We start from the raw sequence: 17,372 nt of genomic DNA, 5'->3' as shown, positions 1-17,372 counted from the left end.
AGGTCAACAGCAGGACCTGGCGCTCTAAATTGGTGCACTGAGAGATCAATGCAGTAAATATTTTCTGTCATTAGACTGTAATTATTGTGCTTGTACACAATCAAAATCAACCAGAATTTCCAGAATCACAGCTATTGGGGTTGCAAATGTCAAATGGCTTGGTGGCTAGGGGAACATAACTAGTAAGAATAGCTAATAATTATAAGTAGATGAGCGAGGGAAGTGTGGGCAGTTAGTTATACTTCAAACGGATTTACAAGAAGATTGGCATGTATCCTTGAGGAATCCAGAGAAATGAGTCAAACCTCTAGCGTCCCTCCTCCAGCAGAACAGGTCTTGGGCGGGGAAAGTCTCTCCTCCAGCTCTGGTAGCACCGCCTCTTTCTCTGAGCTAGCTGTGACCTCCTCCACGCTGCCTTTCCGGGCTAGTCTCCGCAGCGCCTGACACCGCCCACCCCACCCCGCCGCGTTAGGCCCCGCCTACCTTCTCCCCGCAGCGCTAGGTCCCGCCCACCCGCTCCGGACGGCGCTCGGCTGTGCTCACTCCCTCCCGGCCGCGCTCGGCCCCGCCCACCCTCCGCTGGCTGCGATCTTCCCAAGCTCCAGGCGCAGGCCGCGGAGGGGCGGGGCGGCCGGGAGGAACCGCGTTCTGGAGCGGGAGGGAGATCCGCCGCGGAGTTACGGGAAAGTTGGTCCGAGTTCCCGGGAGTTTCCCGGTGTGCTTCCCCGTGTTCGGCCGGTTGCTCCCAGGCTCCTTTCCTCCCTGCCTCCCTCACGGTCCACTCGACCCCTCCCTCTGCCACCGGCCGCCATGGAGCAGCCGCCGGCGCCCAAGAGGTAACGACGGCGGGAGCGGGATGAGGACGGAAGCCGCGGGGCGGGGGCGGCTAGGCCAGGCCTGCTGCGACCCTGTCGCTGCCCGCCGGGCGCCGAGCGGAGTCTGGCCCAGGCGCCTTCGGCCCAACCGTGCGCGTCCTTCCGCGAGGCCGGGGGGCCCCGAGGGGACACCGAGTCTCCGCTGCCCACGGCTGGCGGGGCCTGGCGCACCACAAGTCGAGTGGCCAGCGCTGGGCTCCCCGCCGGTCGTGAGGCTTAGGAGTGGCAAATTCACAGAACCTGGAGACTTAGGGCGAGGACATCAGTGCACGCTTTTCTTTCTTTCTTTTTATTTATTTATTTGTTTATTTTTTTGGTCAAATGTTCTTCATAATATAATAAACTCTTCACCTTCAGAAGACGGATTGCTTATTTACAGTTTAAGGAATTAAGTATATTAGTAGTCACGCAGAATGCAAAACACTATGGATATGCCGCAATGACAGGTGCTTCTCTCCCCCTCAAGTTCTAAAGAATTTATGGAGACAAGACTGGAGGAATGTTAAGTCAGAACCCCTCCCTCATCTAGTTTTGCATGTAAAAATAGTGGCACTTTGGTATGCCATGTATTGTTTATGTTTAATATTGGACATACTGGATGCATATGTGTACAGCATGTTTGAACTAATGATTTCAGCGATCTTAGGAAGCTCAGGAAGTGCCCATTGATAAAAGTTCATAATGAGCACTCCCTCTGCCCCAAGAATGAATCAATTAATTGCTTGATGCTGGATAAAACATCGAACCTCTCTCTTCCATTTTTAATTTGCACAGCTCTCTGCCAGAGAGCCGTGTGGTGAAGAGTAGAGACTCCATGTGCTCTGATAGCTAGAGATCTTTAGATGCAAAGTGTCAGACTCATGAGCACAGAATAATTAAAAAGATGGGGACTTTGAGAACGTGTCTGAATTGTGTGGTTAGATATGTGAGCCTTGGGGCCTGGAAACCATCTGTTCACGCACAAGAAAAAAGGAGGCTGTGGACAGGTTCCCAGAAGGAACAGGCTCTCCATCTGAGCCCTGGAAACAAGTCGGTTGATATTTTCTTTCCAGCATGTTATTGGTGCCTGTCGCCTAGGATTCACTGGGTACTCCCCTCCCCACCTGTAACATAGAAGAAAACCTGAAACTTAGTTTTTTCTTTCTGCTTTAGAAGGGCAGTAAGGGATGGGTGTCTGTGGGGGTGTCTCTGAAACCATGGCATAGACCGACTTGAATGACTGAATGACTGAATCGAAGTAGAACCTCTTTATTGATTAGCTCTGTTGTAAATTGTGAGTTTCAGTGTAGCTGTAAGAGAATACATGCACTTGACGAGACATCGGTGAGCCCCAACCAGCAGAAGTTGTGCTTTATACTTTACATAGTGGTTTATACTTTACAAAGCGGTGGTTACCAATAAAATAGACTTATTTGTAACTTCACTTTTTTTTCAGAGACTCGTCATTTTAATCTAGGAATGCAATCCTTTTAGCTCTCTTTTTTCCTCCTCCCCTCCTATGTTGCCCAGTTTGCATGGGTTGAAGAATTCCTGCCTTTTACACAGGAGTAGCCAGGACTAGAAGGATAGATAGTTCTTGCCCAGGAAAGCAATTTTTTTTTTTTAAAAATTACGTTTTGTTTGTTTAGTGTCCTTGCTTCCCACCTGTGTGTGTGCACATGTGCATGTGTGCATGCGTGTGTGTGGCACTCATGTGTGCACACTCTTGTGCATGTAAGCCCATGTCTTGTGTGGAAGTCAGGACAATTTGGAGGAGTTGCTTCTTTCCTTTCACCAGTGTGAATCCTGGGGCTTGAACTCAGGTCGTCTGGTTTGGTGGCAAGTACCCTCACCTACTGAGTTACTTTGCTGTCCTACTAGAAAGGCCTTTCTAAGAAGCAAAGGCTATGGGATACTAATCTTTATATCTTACGATCTCAATGTTTTTCCATAGCATTTTCAGATTCACAATATTTACCCTCAAACCAACTCTATGGAGCAGGCTGAGTTACAGAAAACATACAGATATGTCATCGGTGAAGATACAGCAGGTTTGTCTGGTAGAAGCCCAGGAGTCACTGACAGGGAATTTCTGTGCTGCTCTTTTGAGCTTCACAGTCTAATAATAAAGTATAGCTGCCATTTTTGAAGTGGTATTATTTGCCAGGAAATTTAAACATTGTGACTGGGGCTTGTTTTCTGCACAACTCACTAGGTTGTGCAAGTGTCTGTGTACTTGTCCAAGGCAATGGAGAAGGCTTATGCACCCTCAACCTATGGTCTGTCATTGAAACAGTGTTATGTGATGCGATCGGTACATCCCCTCCTTTAGTTAGTCAGTTTGAGAAATAGTAATCCTAATCCTATCACTTATACTAGTTCTAAATTTAAATGTCTTCACCTGTAAAGTCTATCATGGGAATTAAACGGGCTCACATGTAAAGCACTTAGTAAAGTGTTTCATAGTATATTTAGTACTATGCCATTGTTAGCTTGCGTTTACTCATAAATGAAGCTCAGAGAGATTAAGTAACTTGGTTAAGTAAGAGCGCCAGAATCCTTAGTCTGACGGGCTGCTTAGGTGGTGTAGTCCATTATTACGCAGAGTGGTACCTTTTATAATCCTGTAACGTAGTGGTCATCTTTTGTGCAGCCTCTGAACCCTCTGCTCACCTTTTCTCCATCTCGGTAAGGATGCCGTGCATCCTTTCTGCCTGGAGTAGGGCTCGCTCCCTGAGCTTTCAGGTGTGTTCTCATGGTGCTGTGTTTATTGCCCCTGCCCAAGCCCACATGACCAGTTGCTGCTGCTCAATTGCCATTTTGATTATTTCATGCAGGACTAACCCTTTATTATTTCATCTGATTTGCCATTTGGTCCTAGCAAATCCTCCATTAAAAAGTTTGGGTATTAATTTTTTTCTCTCCGCTTCTCATTCGTAAGATGACTGCTGTGTTTCCGAGTATCCTGGCACACAGGGATTGCAGCGGTGCCTCTGAACTGGCCAAGTGTGTGTTATACTTTTCAAAAAGTGTTTAATAGTGGAGACATTTTAACAGCCAGAGGGTTGTATCTGGGATAGTGGCAGGTCATGGGACCTGCTTTCCAGACCCTTGCCTCCTTGCTGTCTCGTAGAACCAACACTCTATAGAACATAGTTTGCTTTAGTTTGTCCTGCATGTAGCTTCCTATGCCTTTCCTTCTCCATTAGAGATAAGAGTATTGGTCAGGGGACTGGGTTCTGCCATGTAGTCTAAGTCTCCCTGTAATTTTGCGACAAGGTGAACCTGGCCTCATAAAGCTTTCCTGGTGTTCTTTATTCAGGCGGTAGGCCATGGGTGCTCCCCGTTTAACTTTGGTCCATGTTGTTCCTTTAGAGAAGTTTGTGTTAGCTGGTTGTGGTGTCGCGTGCCTGTAATCTTAACACACAGGCTGAGAAGGGCAGATCACTGTAGATTTGGGGCCAGCCTGTACATAGTGAGTACCTTGCCAGTTTGGACTATTGGGTAAGACACTGTCTCAAAAAAAAATTAATTAAAAAAAAGGAGAAAGAAAAGATTGTTGTTGTTATTACCATTATCATTTTCTTGTAGTCTGTCTTATTCTGTCAAGGCCACTTCATAAAGTGTCTTCTCTGGGTCCTTCTTTCTACCCCGAGATGCCTCTCAGGATTCCTAATGGGTGCTCATTTTATCATGTGCTATCTCCTTTTGTTCTTTTTCTTTATTACAAAATTTTATGCATCCAAAACTTAGTGAGAGCCAATTTACTAAGTATTTGTGTATCAGCACCCAGCTCAGGAAGTGAGATGTTCTGAGTGTGTGAAGCTCTCTGGTGTGTGTTGTCTCTCGGCTGCATCTCCTTGCCACACGCAGAGGATGCCACCATCCTGAGGTGGGCATTTGACATTTTTATGCATGCCTTTAGAGAGCACATGACCATGTGATGTAGCTTTGTCAGTGCTTCTCGATTTCCCCTCTTTTGCTGTCATTCTTCTCTGGGAGCTGGAGAGTCCAGTGTGCAGCCGGGCAATAGAGTCACTGCTCAGGAGGCTCAGGCCGTCTCGTGTGGCCCCTCTCATCTTCAGATTCACGGACTCAAACATAGGCAATGCATGTAGCCATCCCTGTCATTTAGTCCAGGCACCACAATGGTTTCTAGACACCCAGCCAGAGTTTTAAGTTTTACTGGACTTTAGAAACATGAGAACTCTGGTTGTTGGAAATATATGTAGTTTAATATTATTCTTGTCAAATTGAGGATAGGTATCCTTGCCAGAGAGACATGATTTACCAAATGGATCTTGTTCTTCAACCATATTTAGGACCGGCAGTTATGTAAAACTTAAAATTAGATGACAAGGGAGTAGCCGGGGAAAGTTGGTGTGGAACAGCAAGAACAGTGGGAAGGTGAGTGAGTAAGCTGTTGACGTGTACGTTCAGGATAGCTGACATCTTTGAGTTGAGCTCAGTTAGTTAAGCAGTAGGCGTTAAAGAAATGGAATGGTGTGAATGGGTAGTTTGGGGGAAGTAAAGTTGATTGAAGTAAAAGAATTGGGAGTTCAGAGTATATTTACATAATTAAAAATGGAAATAATCTTGTCAGATATTTCTATTAGAAATTGTTACATGGAATCACAGAAAGTATTCGTGTGTCCTGAACGTGAACTAGCTTGTGGCGTCTGTATGCAGATCCTAGGCTGGGAGTCAGAAGTGTAAATCTGAGACGACTGAGCTCCCAGGCGCTGGAATGAGTGGTAAACCAGCAGTGCTGAAGTTGGTAGCACGACTGTCAAGACAGCGTGAAGAGGAATGGACTTGTCTGTCCTGTAATATATGGGAATGATGGAAGCTAAGTTCTTGTGTCCTGTTGCTCAGACTGACCGAGGAAAGAGCTAGAGTTGTCTTTGATGAACTTTGAGAACTCTTACAAAGTAAAGCATACTGCTGACTTAGGGAGAAGGGGTTAGGCAGGCTTCCAACTCCATTTAATTTTAGTCTGTTCAATCTAACTTTTGTGGCACTGGGACTCAAACCCCAGAGTCTCATATCTGCTGGCACACACTTGTGCTGATCTATACTCACAGACCTGAAACATTCACATCCAGACAAGTGAATAAAATAGACTTTTCTTTTTGGAGAGGCTTGTCCAGGTGGAGCATTGAACACTTCCAGGGGAGCAGGCTTCAGTCGTACATTGGGATGATAGGCAAACCGCACCTCTAGGTGACTTTGAGTAATGAATAGCTTATCTGCTGTTCTTTAGGACTGAGGTAAACACTGAAGTATTTGTTAGAAATGTAAAGGGGTTGGGTGGTAGTGGTGCACGACTTTAATCCCAGCGCTTGGGAGGCAGAGGCAGACAGATCTCTGTGAGTTCAAGGCCAGCCTGGTCTAAAGTAACTTCCAGGAGAGCCAGGGCTACAAAGAAAAAAAAAAAGTAAAGATAGGTTGAAATTAGCTTTTCTGAAGTGATCTGTCATATGTGTTTATTTGTATGTGTGAGTTAAATACATGCACATGTTCTTGCACATGTGGGAGCTAATTCTCTCCTCCCACCGTGCACATCCTGGGAATTGAACTCAGGTTATCAAATGTCTTTCCCTGCTGAGTCATCTGTCTTTTTTTTTTTAAACTAATCTAAATGTTCATTCCCTAATGCTTTAATAAATGGAATATGTATTTTAAAGTACACTTATAAAGTAACAGATTTCCTTAAGCTTGGTGTTAGGATTCCCTCGTCCTTCTCCCCATCCTGTTTCCCTCGTTCCTCCGTCATGGTGCTTGTGTCCCCCCCTCCCCTCTCCAGAGCTCCTTCCCCCATCCCTTGTCTACTTTCCTGGCTTCTATGATCACTCCAGCTTATACACTCAAACCAAAATATTTGGAGCTAGGATCCATAAGTAAGAGAGAAAATGTGGTGTTTATCTTTTTGGCTCTGAACTACCTCATTCAGTATAATATTTTTCAGTTCTACCCATTGACCTGAAGAATTGTGATTCAGTTGTTTTCTTTACAGCTGTGTATATATACCACATTTTCATTATTCACTAATTGATGGATATCTACATATAATACACACACACACACACACACACACACATAGAGGGGAGAGTGTTTAAATGGAGTTATCTCACATGGAGGATAATGTTTCCCTCTGGAGCTGTAGACTATCTAACAAAAATCCCAAGTGTCAGGCAAGGGGTCACTTCTTTTGACTTGTTGGTCAGGGGTACAAGAGACCGCCTGTGGTAGTCTGAGAGTAATTGCCCTCCATAAGCTCATAGAGATTGTCACTATTAGGAGGTGTGGCCTTGTTGGAGGAGGGTGTCACTGTGGGGGTAATCTTTGAGGGGGCTATGCTCAAGATTACCACCCAGTGTCTGAGACCACTTCCTGTTGCCTACAAGATGTACTCTCAGCTCCTTCTCCAGCACCATGTCTGCTTGCATGTTGCCATGCTCCCAGCCATGATGATAATGGCCTGAACCTTTGAACTGTAAGCAAGCCACCCCAATTAAATGTTTTCCCTTATAAAGTTTCTGTGTTCGTGGTGTCTCTTCACAACAATAGAAACCCTAACTAAGACACCTCCCAAACAATATAGAGATTGCCATTGTTCTTGTTTCTTTGCCAAAACTTGAAGGCAAGACCCTAATTGCTGAAGGCACCACACCCTTTGGTCACAGGACTTGGAGAAATCAAACTGGTATTGACCTGGAAGCCTCCTCCTGGAGGGCTGGCCCTCACAGATAGAAGATGCTATGCAAGCTGCCGCAGGAGAGGAGTTATCAGCATCCTCCATAGCTCTAAAGCCTGAGAACCGTAACAATTACCTGTGGACAAGATATCCCCAACAGGGCAATAGTGGCACTTATGTCTTGGGGCTACCAACAACTGCCTAATTGGACTTACCATCTGCTCAGTAGGGGAGACATCATGTCTAGTGCTGTAAACCTAGCTAAGAACCCATGGCTGGAGAGGCTATACACCCTATAGGAGAACCTATTACTATCATTTTTCCAACATACTATAATTTCCAACCTCTTTCTAAATACTTATATGTGCCAGTCATATCCTTGACTAAAGAAGCTGCGTTTTTGCAGCAAGCAGATGTGACAGAGCTTCCCAGCGGGTCACAGTTGTGAGTCACAATGCTGAGGATAGGTGGTAGGGAATGCTCAGCCTCAAGTGGGATGCATATATTGCAACTCCTGCACTTAAGCCTCAGGAAATGCCATGAGCCAGGTGACGGAGGGCTGCTAGAGTGAGTCTTCTGCACGTGACGACAAGACACTGCATTATGAACTCTCATCAGCATTACCTGCATAGGGCCTGCATGAGACCATACCTGCTGACATGCCTGCATGGGTAGAGGAAAAGTTCAAAGTTGTACATTGTCAAGAGCCATCGAGGGAGGGTTTTCCTCAGGAACAAACTCTGTGTGTGGTTGCCCAATCCTAAGTGATCAGCACTAAGCACAGATGGGCAACAGTTAATTGGATTCATTAGGTTGTTTGCATGTTATGTATGTTTAATATTATATCTATGTATTATACACACACACAAATATATAATCAATAATAATTACAGGAGAAGAGGTTGTAAGTTTGAGAGGGGGTTGGGGAATGGAGAGGTAGAAATTATTTAAGTACAATTTACTCACCTATGATATTCTTGAATTAAAATTAAAAAGCTTAAGTTGAATCCCTCTAGTTTAGAGTGATAGGGAAAAAGTGAATGGTTAGAATTTGAAGACTTAAGAAAACTTAGTTTGAAAGAAGTCTTTGTTGATCTAGAAATGTCACATCAGGTGACCATACATTAATGACTTTCAAAATATGTTTCAAATTTTTTGAAACATAAATCTAGCAATTCCTCTGCATGTGTGTTTATATCTCAAATAGAAGTTTTATGAAATGTACTATTTTCTGATTTCTATTTTTTGTTTCCATTACAAAAAGACGGTCTTATACCAAATTATTTTCATGATTCAGTAGCGAGTTATGATTTATGGTTTGAAAACCCATGGTTGGTATGTATTTTAGTTCTGGTCAGGGACTGACTTCATCACCATCTCCGTCGTACTTGGTAGAGGTGGTGACATTGCCAAGGTGCCCAGACTGGTGAACCGTGATGACTTATAGATGCTGTGGAAACACTCTGATGGAGACCAAGGATACTAATATATAAAATTACTGTTTGGGGACTAATTCTGTGCGCCCAGTTTAAGGGTGGGAAGTGTGAGATGATGATCTGTGGTATTTGATGGTTTACAAAGGAAGATGTGGTGTGTGACGTTTGCTGTGAGGCAAAGGCTCAGTTGTCCCCTGGTGTGTGCTGGGAAATGTCCAGCCGTAGAGACGATGACTTTGGTTTCTGACTCTATCAGCTCCACCATCTGTAATGATGAAGGCTCTCGGCTCTTTCCTTTTTCCTCCCCTAATAGAAAATACATGCCCTCTGTTAGATCATCTTTTTGGCTCCAAGCTTCCATTTTGCTGTGGTTTTTTGTTGTCTCATGTATTAGGATTATTCTAATTTCAAGAAGCTCATCGCTCTTAGAACAAAGAGTCTATATTTAAAACGTTTTCTTACCATAACATTATAGTTTCAAGTTGAATGAACGGAAATAGCAAGACATGTCTGAAGTTACGTTTTATTATGTATGATAAATATTAAAGTTTAGATTACTTTGAGTTTTTGAAAGTACATCAAATATTATGTCTTAAAAATTGACTTCAGAGGAAAATGAAGGTTGCCAGGATGATAACTGATAATTAATTGTACAGTTAACATTGCACTGCGTTCTGAATTTGTCTATGGATTCATGTGATGTCTTTGTTAATAAAAGTGAATAAAATTTCCAGTACTCAGAATGTGGATACACACATGCGTATTGGGGAAATTGTTAAGTGTGTGGTCCAAGGATGTTTTAAATATTCCATTTAAGACATAGAATATTATACTCTGTCCAGGTCACTTGGGTTCTCTGAAATCATCAGACCGAGCGTACTGTAATTAGAAAGGAATGCATGCTGCACTCGTTGAACTTCATTGAGTAGTTATATTATTTGAGGAAGACAAACTGAAGATAATTTTCTGAATTCTGTCTCTCTTGAGCCACATAATATGTTGGTTGTTCTTTTTCCCATTTCTTGTGACACTGGTTTTCTTAGTGATCACTCATGGCTTACAGCTTTTGGATTTGGCTTCACACGTATGCTTATTATTCATACATTCAGTAATTATTGATTGATTGCTCTCTGAGTGATGAGTGGGAATTAGTGAGTACACACATTGAAGGCACACACACACACACACACACACACACACACACACACACAGAGCTGGAACCCTCCTAGGGAAGTGGAAGGAGGCTTTTCTGATGGGGTGATGTGTAGACACAGCAGGACATTGAGAAATTCAATTGGAGGGTGGCAGTGGTGGCAGCGGTGGTGCTGGTGCTGGTGGTACAGAATGTGATTCAGCCAGAGCGAAAGCTATGCAAATGCCTGAAGGGGGATTGAAATGAGGCCATTATGGCTGGATTGTAGGATGGGAGAAAGTGGTTGGGATGCTGTCAGAGATGGGTAGAGCCAATGATGCCAGCAATGAAAGGAATGTGGACTAAACCAGGATGTTGTGGGTTGTCATTAAAGGGTTCAAAGGAGGGTTTTAAGAAACTTACATTTAAAAAAGACCATTATGTTTACTCTGGGTAGATCATGAAGGGTTTATAATAAAAACTGGGGCTGGAGAGCTGCCTCAGCAGTTAAGAACACTCAATGCTCTCACAGGGGACCTGAGTTTGTTTCCCAGCACCCACATGGCAGCTCACAACTCTCTGAAAATCAGTTCTATGTGATCTGACTCCCTCTTCTAGCCTCTGTAGGCACCAGGCATGCACACAATGTGCATACATATATGTAAGCAAAACACTCATAAAACATAAAATAAGAGTGCACACAGAGAAACAGGCAGTGGAAAGAGGAGGAGAAGTGGACAGATTTAATTTATATTTTGGATTTAGAAATGAACTGTTCACTGATAGCCAATGTGTAGTGGATGAAGAAGGCAGAATAAATCCTGAATTCTTGTTTGTGTTTGAGCAACTTGGAAGTTGGGGTTGGGGGAAGTAAAAGCACAGGGTTGTCTATAATCTCTGTCTTGGAATTCCACACTGCCAGAAAATTGATTGGTATCAGTCTGAAGTGTGATATTAGGGGATTCCCTCCAAAGAGGAAGCAAGTAAGTAGGAGACGATGGGCACTAGCTTCGTTTTTTTTTTTCCTTCTTGCTTTAACCAGATTAAAGAATAGAAGCATACTTAACTTGTTTTAGATATATTCAGATGTGATGGTGACCTGCTGTGTAAAGAAGCCTTTTCATTGCAGTACCAAACACTGCACAGAACAGCTGTATTGTGGATGAGCTGCTCCAAGGTAGACACATTTCTAATGACCAGGCAGAAGCACTTCTTCACAGAGTAGCCTGTGGTTACAGCAGGAGCCCCTGTCCCTTTAGTCCTCTGTCTGTCTGCACAGTGAACTAAGGTTGTCTGGATTGCAGCTGCTAATGGTTAGTGTTTATTTCTTTTAATTTATTGGTGTTGCAGAATGGTGAAAATCTGTCTTGACTATTTTGATTTCATTTGATACTTGGATTGTGTTTATAAGCCACTTCCTCTCTCTTTCTGTTTGGTTCTCCCAGTGGTGTCATCCGTGCAAGTGCACAGGACAGAGGCTTGCTTCTTTCCTGTTACTTGCCCGGTTTAAGGTAATGACTCAGTTCTCTTCTTCCTTCACAAGGAACAGATCCTTTCTTTGTTGTAGGTGCCATTGAGGGCGGATGGATTTTCAGCTGCTGCAGTTACTGTCTTTAAACTTAGACTGCCCCATCCTTTGTCAGTCTTTTTAGGAGACAATATAGCCCTGAGGGGCTTTGATTATTCTCTTGCTAACTGTGACAAAACATGTAAGGCTCACTTGGTATATTTCCTCTTCCAGATTTGGAGCTAACCATTAAGAAGCTTTGGTTTCTTTTTGGTGAGAAATGGTATATTAAAACTCTAATCCTGGCACTAATTGTAGGTAGGAGAACCCACTAAGTCTTTCAAACTCTAGTACATTCTGTCAGATATGATGTCACTAACAATTTTGAGCTAGTGGTTTGAATAGGAATGGCCTATCATAGGCTCATAGATTTGAATGCTTGGTCATTAGGGAGTGGCACTATTAGAAGGTGTGGCCTTGTTGGAGGAAATGTGTCACTGGAGGTGAGCTTGGGGTTTCTAAAGCTCAAGCCAGGTCCAGTGGCTCTTCTTGCTGCCTGAGGATTCAGATGTAGAACTCTCAGCTCCTTCTTCAGCACCATGTCTCCTTTTGCCAGCATGCTTCTCACCAGGAGGATAGTGGACTAAACCTCCTAACTGTAAGCCAGTCCCAGCCAAATGCCTTCCTTTGTAAGAGTTGCCGTGGTTATGGTGTTCTTTATAGCAATAGAGCATTGATTAGGATGGAGCTCTTTTCTGTGGATAATGTATAAATTATATGTATTTGTAAAGTTTGAGTCAGAAGTTGGGTATGTATGGACTCATGGCACACTAGAGACTGTAGACTTTCACTTCATGTTCTCTGTTTACTCTGATCTGAACTCTCGTTTAAATGTTTTAAGTAACTACTTGGAAGTGCAGAGTCTAGAAAAAAATAAGACTCCAAGCTAATACTATTATTGGTAAGGTCAGATTTCAGGCCTTAAGGTTTGAGTAGAGTTTTAGCTCGCCGTTTCTTCTGTATGTTAAAGTGTATCTGTGTACAAAGTAATGCAGAGGACTTTAGAGTTCTTACATTTTCAACAGCCCATAAAGTTTAGGTTATAGAAACTGCAGATATTTTATTGCTTTGAACAAAATTTGATATGTTTTTCCAGAGATTAAAAAGATTTTAAGGAATGCATTTGCTGTGGAACACAGAGAAGTGTGTAGTCAGACGTTTCTCTTCCACCTGCCTGTTCCCAAGTACCTGGCAGCCACTTCCCAAATAATTGACTCCAAGCTCACTTTTACACTTTAACCCATATTCTTATTTATGCTCTGCTATGTGGCAGTATCTTTGTTAGCAAGGCATATTCATCTCCTGCTCCCTCTGAGTCTGGCTGGCACCTCCTGACCGCCCTTCTCCTTCCCATTGTCCTGAGTTTGGTCGCCTTGCCTATACTTCCTGCCTGGCAATCAGCAATTAGCATTTTATTAAACCATTTCAAGTGACAAATCTTTGCAGTGTACAAGAGGATTGTCACACAGCAGAGGTGACCCGGGGTGACATTGCTGTGTAGTTGGGTAGCACTGAGGGGTCAAGCAGAGTGATGTCTGTCTGTACAGACGGCAGAAAACAACCCCTGCCTGTTCATGATGCCTGTATATGGCTCTGAATCAGAAATGGGACCTGTTGAATGATGTGGGTGCTTACTGTTGTCCAAGTGTGAACTTGGCTTGATGTGAAGGTTCTGTTGGGTGTTGATCTTGGGTGCTATTTCAGTAATATATAAGTGGTTAGTGCTTGAGGTTTGGGGGAGTAAATGAAGGCCTAGGTTTGATGTGTAAAGAGTGTCTTTGGTACAGCTTATGTTCTTCCCTCTGTGGTAGATCCATGGGTACATCATGGTGACTGTTAAGTGTCAAATAGAAGCAAACCTCCCCTAGGAGTCAATGTGTCTGTAGCCAATGTGAACTTGCTGTGTTATGAGGATGGCTCTCTGTGCTGGATTTATAGGGTGCATTCTCAAGTCTGTTTTGTCTATATTTTCTGGACCTACAGATTTTGGAAAATTAGTAATCAAGAAACCGACTGCAGTAAAATGCTTCAGAGCAGGGAATATCTAGCTTCATGTAAGTTTCTCATAAGAAATTAAAAAAGATTGATATCACTTTCCAGCTGATTGTCAGTAAAATACATTCTCAGAAAACAAAACCAGAGTTTAGGGAGGAAGCAGAGAGAAGAATCAAGGAATCAGATCTTTTCCCTTTTAGCTCCTTGTCAGGAAACTCATTTAATAGGTTTATTTATTTATTTATTTATTTTTATTTTTATTTTTTTTTGACAAAGAGCCCAGTCTGAGAGGAGATGGAGCTAACAACACTTTTATTTTTCTGAAAATTCCTTCTTCTTTATCTGTTTTCTTAGGTGGTTTAGGCCGTTCTAGTGGCAATAATTAACTTAGTCCCCCGAGTTTAATACATTTTCTAAAGGTAAATACATTATGAGACCACAACATTCCATCTGTTTTATTATTGGAACAGTGCCCCAAGCGTGGTGCTCGAGCATCAGAGTCAGGTAGGTCTTAGTTTAGGAACCACAGCTTATCCACACTGCCCAGCCAGTTATTTTCTTTTCTGTCTTAGTGTATTTGTAAAATGGGGGACATAATAGTACTTTTTGGGGGGCTACAGGGCAGTTAAATAAAATATAAGTTGTAAAATGTATGTCTCTGAAGATAATTTCCAAAATGTTTAGAATATGGGTTTTGGTATTGCCAGTGTCTTTAGGGATATTCATTACTCTCCAAGGGCTTACAAGGACAGCTTTCACTTGGGTACATAGGAGTCTAGAGATAAACATTTACTGAATGTTTATAAATTGTTTAGCTTCTGAAAAGCAAAAAGGAGCAGAAAAAAATGACCCCTGGATTTTATTAGTTGAGCAAACATGTACTTCCTGTAGTTGATGTAGAAAAGACATTTGCTGTTGTAGATCCAAGTCATATTTATCCCTGTGGATAGCCTAGAGAATGTTTCTTAATTTTGAGAATATTTTGATTCTAAAGCCATGGCAGAGAGCAAACTCAGGTCCCGAGAAGTGCTGTGCTGCGATGCCTGAGCAACACATGACTGCAGCCTCCAGCTTTGAGGTGTGCATTCGGCTGTTGCTCAGCACTGCTAAGCTGCCGAACTGAAGGACAATGTGCCTGTGACTGGGGAGCTAGAATTGGCTGAATAGAAAACCCTCTTTATATGTCTTCAGAAGCTGTAACTAAGGCATGTAACCTAAATAAAAAAATAAGCAGAAAGATGTCAAATAAACATCTTAAGATTTCAGCTCAGAGCATTGGGCAAACAAGAACAAATTCAAATTAGCAGACAGAGATAAATCATGAATAGCACAGTAGAAATGACTGGAATAGAAATAGAAACTAAATACAAAAGATCAATGAAGAGCGAATCTTTAAAAAGACAGAATAGACAAAGTCTTATCAAATTAGAGAAAAAGAACAGTCAGTAAGATGAAGAAGATGGGGACATTTCCACTGGCAGCACAGAAGTAAAGAAGGTCACAGGGGTTAGGAAAGCAGCACAGAGAATCCCACTGCCTGCAAGGATCTTAGTGGCAAAGAATCCAGACCCCACAGCCTTTGCTGTGTTCTGTAGACACTCAGAGAACCATTGCCACTTTCCCTTAAGTTGCGACAAAAAGAATCAAGAATAAAGGACCTGAAAAGATAACTTCTCTAAAGAAGAGACACAAATGTCCACGTCTTCCATGATAAGATGTTTGGCACCAGGAATCATGCAAGAAATGGGAACAGAACCATTAAAGACTGCTACATTCTTTAACCTTTTAAAAACCTGTGGCTGGAGAGATAACTCTGGTTATGAGTGCTTGCTGCTCTCTCTTTTCTTTTTCGTTAGTCCTTATGTCTTTAATTGCAAGTATTCATTGCAAAGGGTCGTTGGTCTGTTTTGGGTCCTTGGTTTCTGCTACACCATCAATGCTGGGCCCTCATTGGGGCTTCTCTTGGATTTTCTCTTGTTGCCCTGTGTCATGGAGGTCCTGCAGCTTGATCTGCAGCATGTGCCCCTTAAGTGCTCCAGCAGGTTACATACAGATGGGGTGCATATTGGGGTGGATCAACTCATAGCCCTGGTTCTGGGCCGGGGTAGTTGCAGGGTTGGTCAGCCCACTGGCTCTCCCCCATCCTCACCACCAGAGTGAGCTCTCTGGCATTGCCCTGACTAGTTTGCCCCTATGCAGTGATGAGCACGAGGTGGGACTGGTTCTCCTGCTTTCATGTCCCAGCTGGCGAGGGGCAGGGACAGTTCTGCTCTGTCGAGCTCAGGACCAGCTCTTCCCCCAGCCTCAGGCAGGGTGGGGGCCATCTCTTCCTCGCACATGCCACCATATGACAGATGAAAGTGCCAATCTCCGAAGCTCATGATTTTGTCTGGTTCACCACCCCCCACCCCACAACTCTACTGTGCTGCCCAGACGAGGTACAGGGCCTGCTTTCCAGCTGCAGCTGGTTAAGAGGAGGGTTTGCTGCCTCGCCTGCTGCAAGTGGCCGGGGTGAGAGGGGAAGTCTTGCTACTCTTTGGTTTTTAATACCCAGATGGCAGCTCATGACCACTTATACCTTGATTTCCAAGGGATATAACATCCTGTTTTGGCCTCTGAGGGCATCCATGTGGTACGTGTATATAATACAGGTAAAACACTCACATACATAAAGTAAAAAACAGACTGTGGTGGTTTCAGAAGGATTTGCCTCCATTGACTTATGTGTTTGAATGCTTGGTTCTTGGGGAATTGCACTATTAGGAAGTTTGACTGCATAGGTACAATACCTTAAACAAGAATAGAAACATATATACAGTGTAACAAAACTAACTTTAAATTTATATCAATATACAGCAATCCATACCAGTGTAAAATATTTGAGACTAGTGGTTGTTCAAAAGTAGACTCAGCAGTCCACTCTTTTATCCCATTATTTCTATACTATGTCTCTTCTTTTTTCCTTCAGAAAGAGACCCCTGAATCTTGTTTGTTCAGCTTTTTTCCTGACCATGACCAATAACAATTTGTAACTGTCCCCCCCCATGATGACAAATATCTATAACCCATTGGATGACCAAAATCACCCACCCTACCTCTTGGGAATGTAGGTGTCATGTTCTCTAAACTTCTTCCTGCTTTCTGGGGGGCGATCACATCTTTAGGGGAGCCTGAGAAAATTGGGATAGTGTTTGTGTCCTGGGAGAGTAGTTGTATCATGTGTTATCCACTCTGTGTAATTGGAATGGCAGGGCTTATCTGAAGTCTGGCTGGAGTAGTTTATGAAACTGGGCCATCTCAGCTAGCAGCTTTGAAGATGTTTTGGATGCAGAATTTTGAGGAAACTGCAACAGAGGTATTCTGAGAGGCTGGAGTACCTGGATATTTGTTTTTATTGATATCTGGTCCTTTTTTTCCCCTGAAAACACATAAACTTTTAGGTAAAGGTAAAAGGCATCTGTTAACTTTATAAGTTTGTTTGGACTGCATAACCAGACTGTAATATAATCTCTATCCATGCCATATGAAAGGGTGAATTGTAATAAGTCTGTGATCAACAGGATTTATCATGTCTCATCCAGTCTCAGATGTTCCCATGTCGATTGATCAGCTTACATCTCACTTGTCCTGTAGTCATCCTTGGCTCCCCCCCCCCTCACGTTTGTAGCAGAGATCCTTAGGAGGTCTCCTC

At 43.1% G+C, this 17,372-nt stretch overlaps 1 protein-coding gene across 3 annotated transcripts in view; it reads left to right on the top strand.

The window, feature by feature from the left end:
- Window positions 1-591: 591 nt before the first annotated feature.
- The window catches only part of Stk3 (serine/threonine kinase 3), a 224,827-nt gene continuing 208,046 nt past the window's right edge, over window positions 592-17,372 (top strand). Inside the window, exon 1 of one of the 3 annotated variants that reach the window (XM_085679124.2) lies at window positions 592-836. In XM_085679124.2, coding sequence (XP_085535250.1) covers window positions 811-836 — 26 coding nt within the window. In that variant the 5' untranslated portion in view covers window positions 592-810. The remainder of the gene's footprint in view (window positions 837-17,372) is intronic. The other 2 variants (XM_085679123.2, XM_085679122.2) reach the window with 2 other exon arrangements.

Source organism: Myodes glareolus, chromosome 19 (genome assembly GCF_982192425.1).
Source record: "Myodes glareolus chromosome 19, mMyoGla1.1, whole genome shotgun sequence".
Lineage (NCBI taxonomy): Eukaryota > Metazoa > Chordata > Mammalia > Rodentia > Cricetidae > Myodes > Myodes glareolus.
The sequence above is the reverse complement of the archived record's forward strand: the minus strand, read 5'-3'. Positions and strand labels throughout refer to the sequence as shown.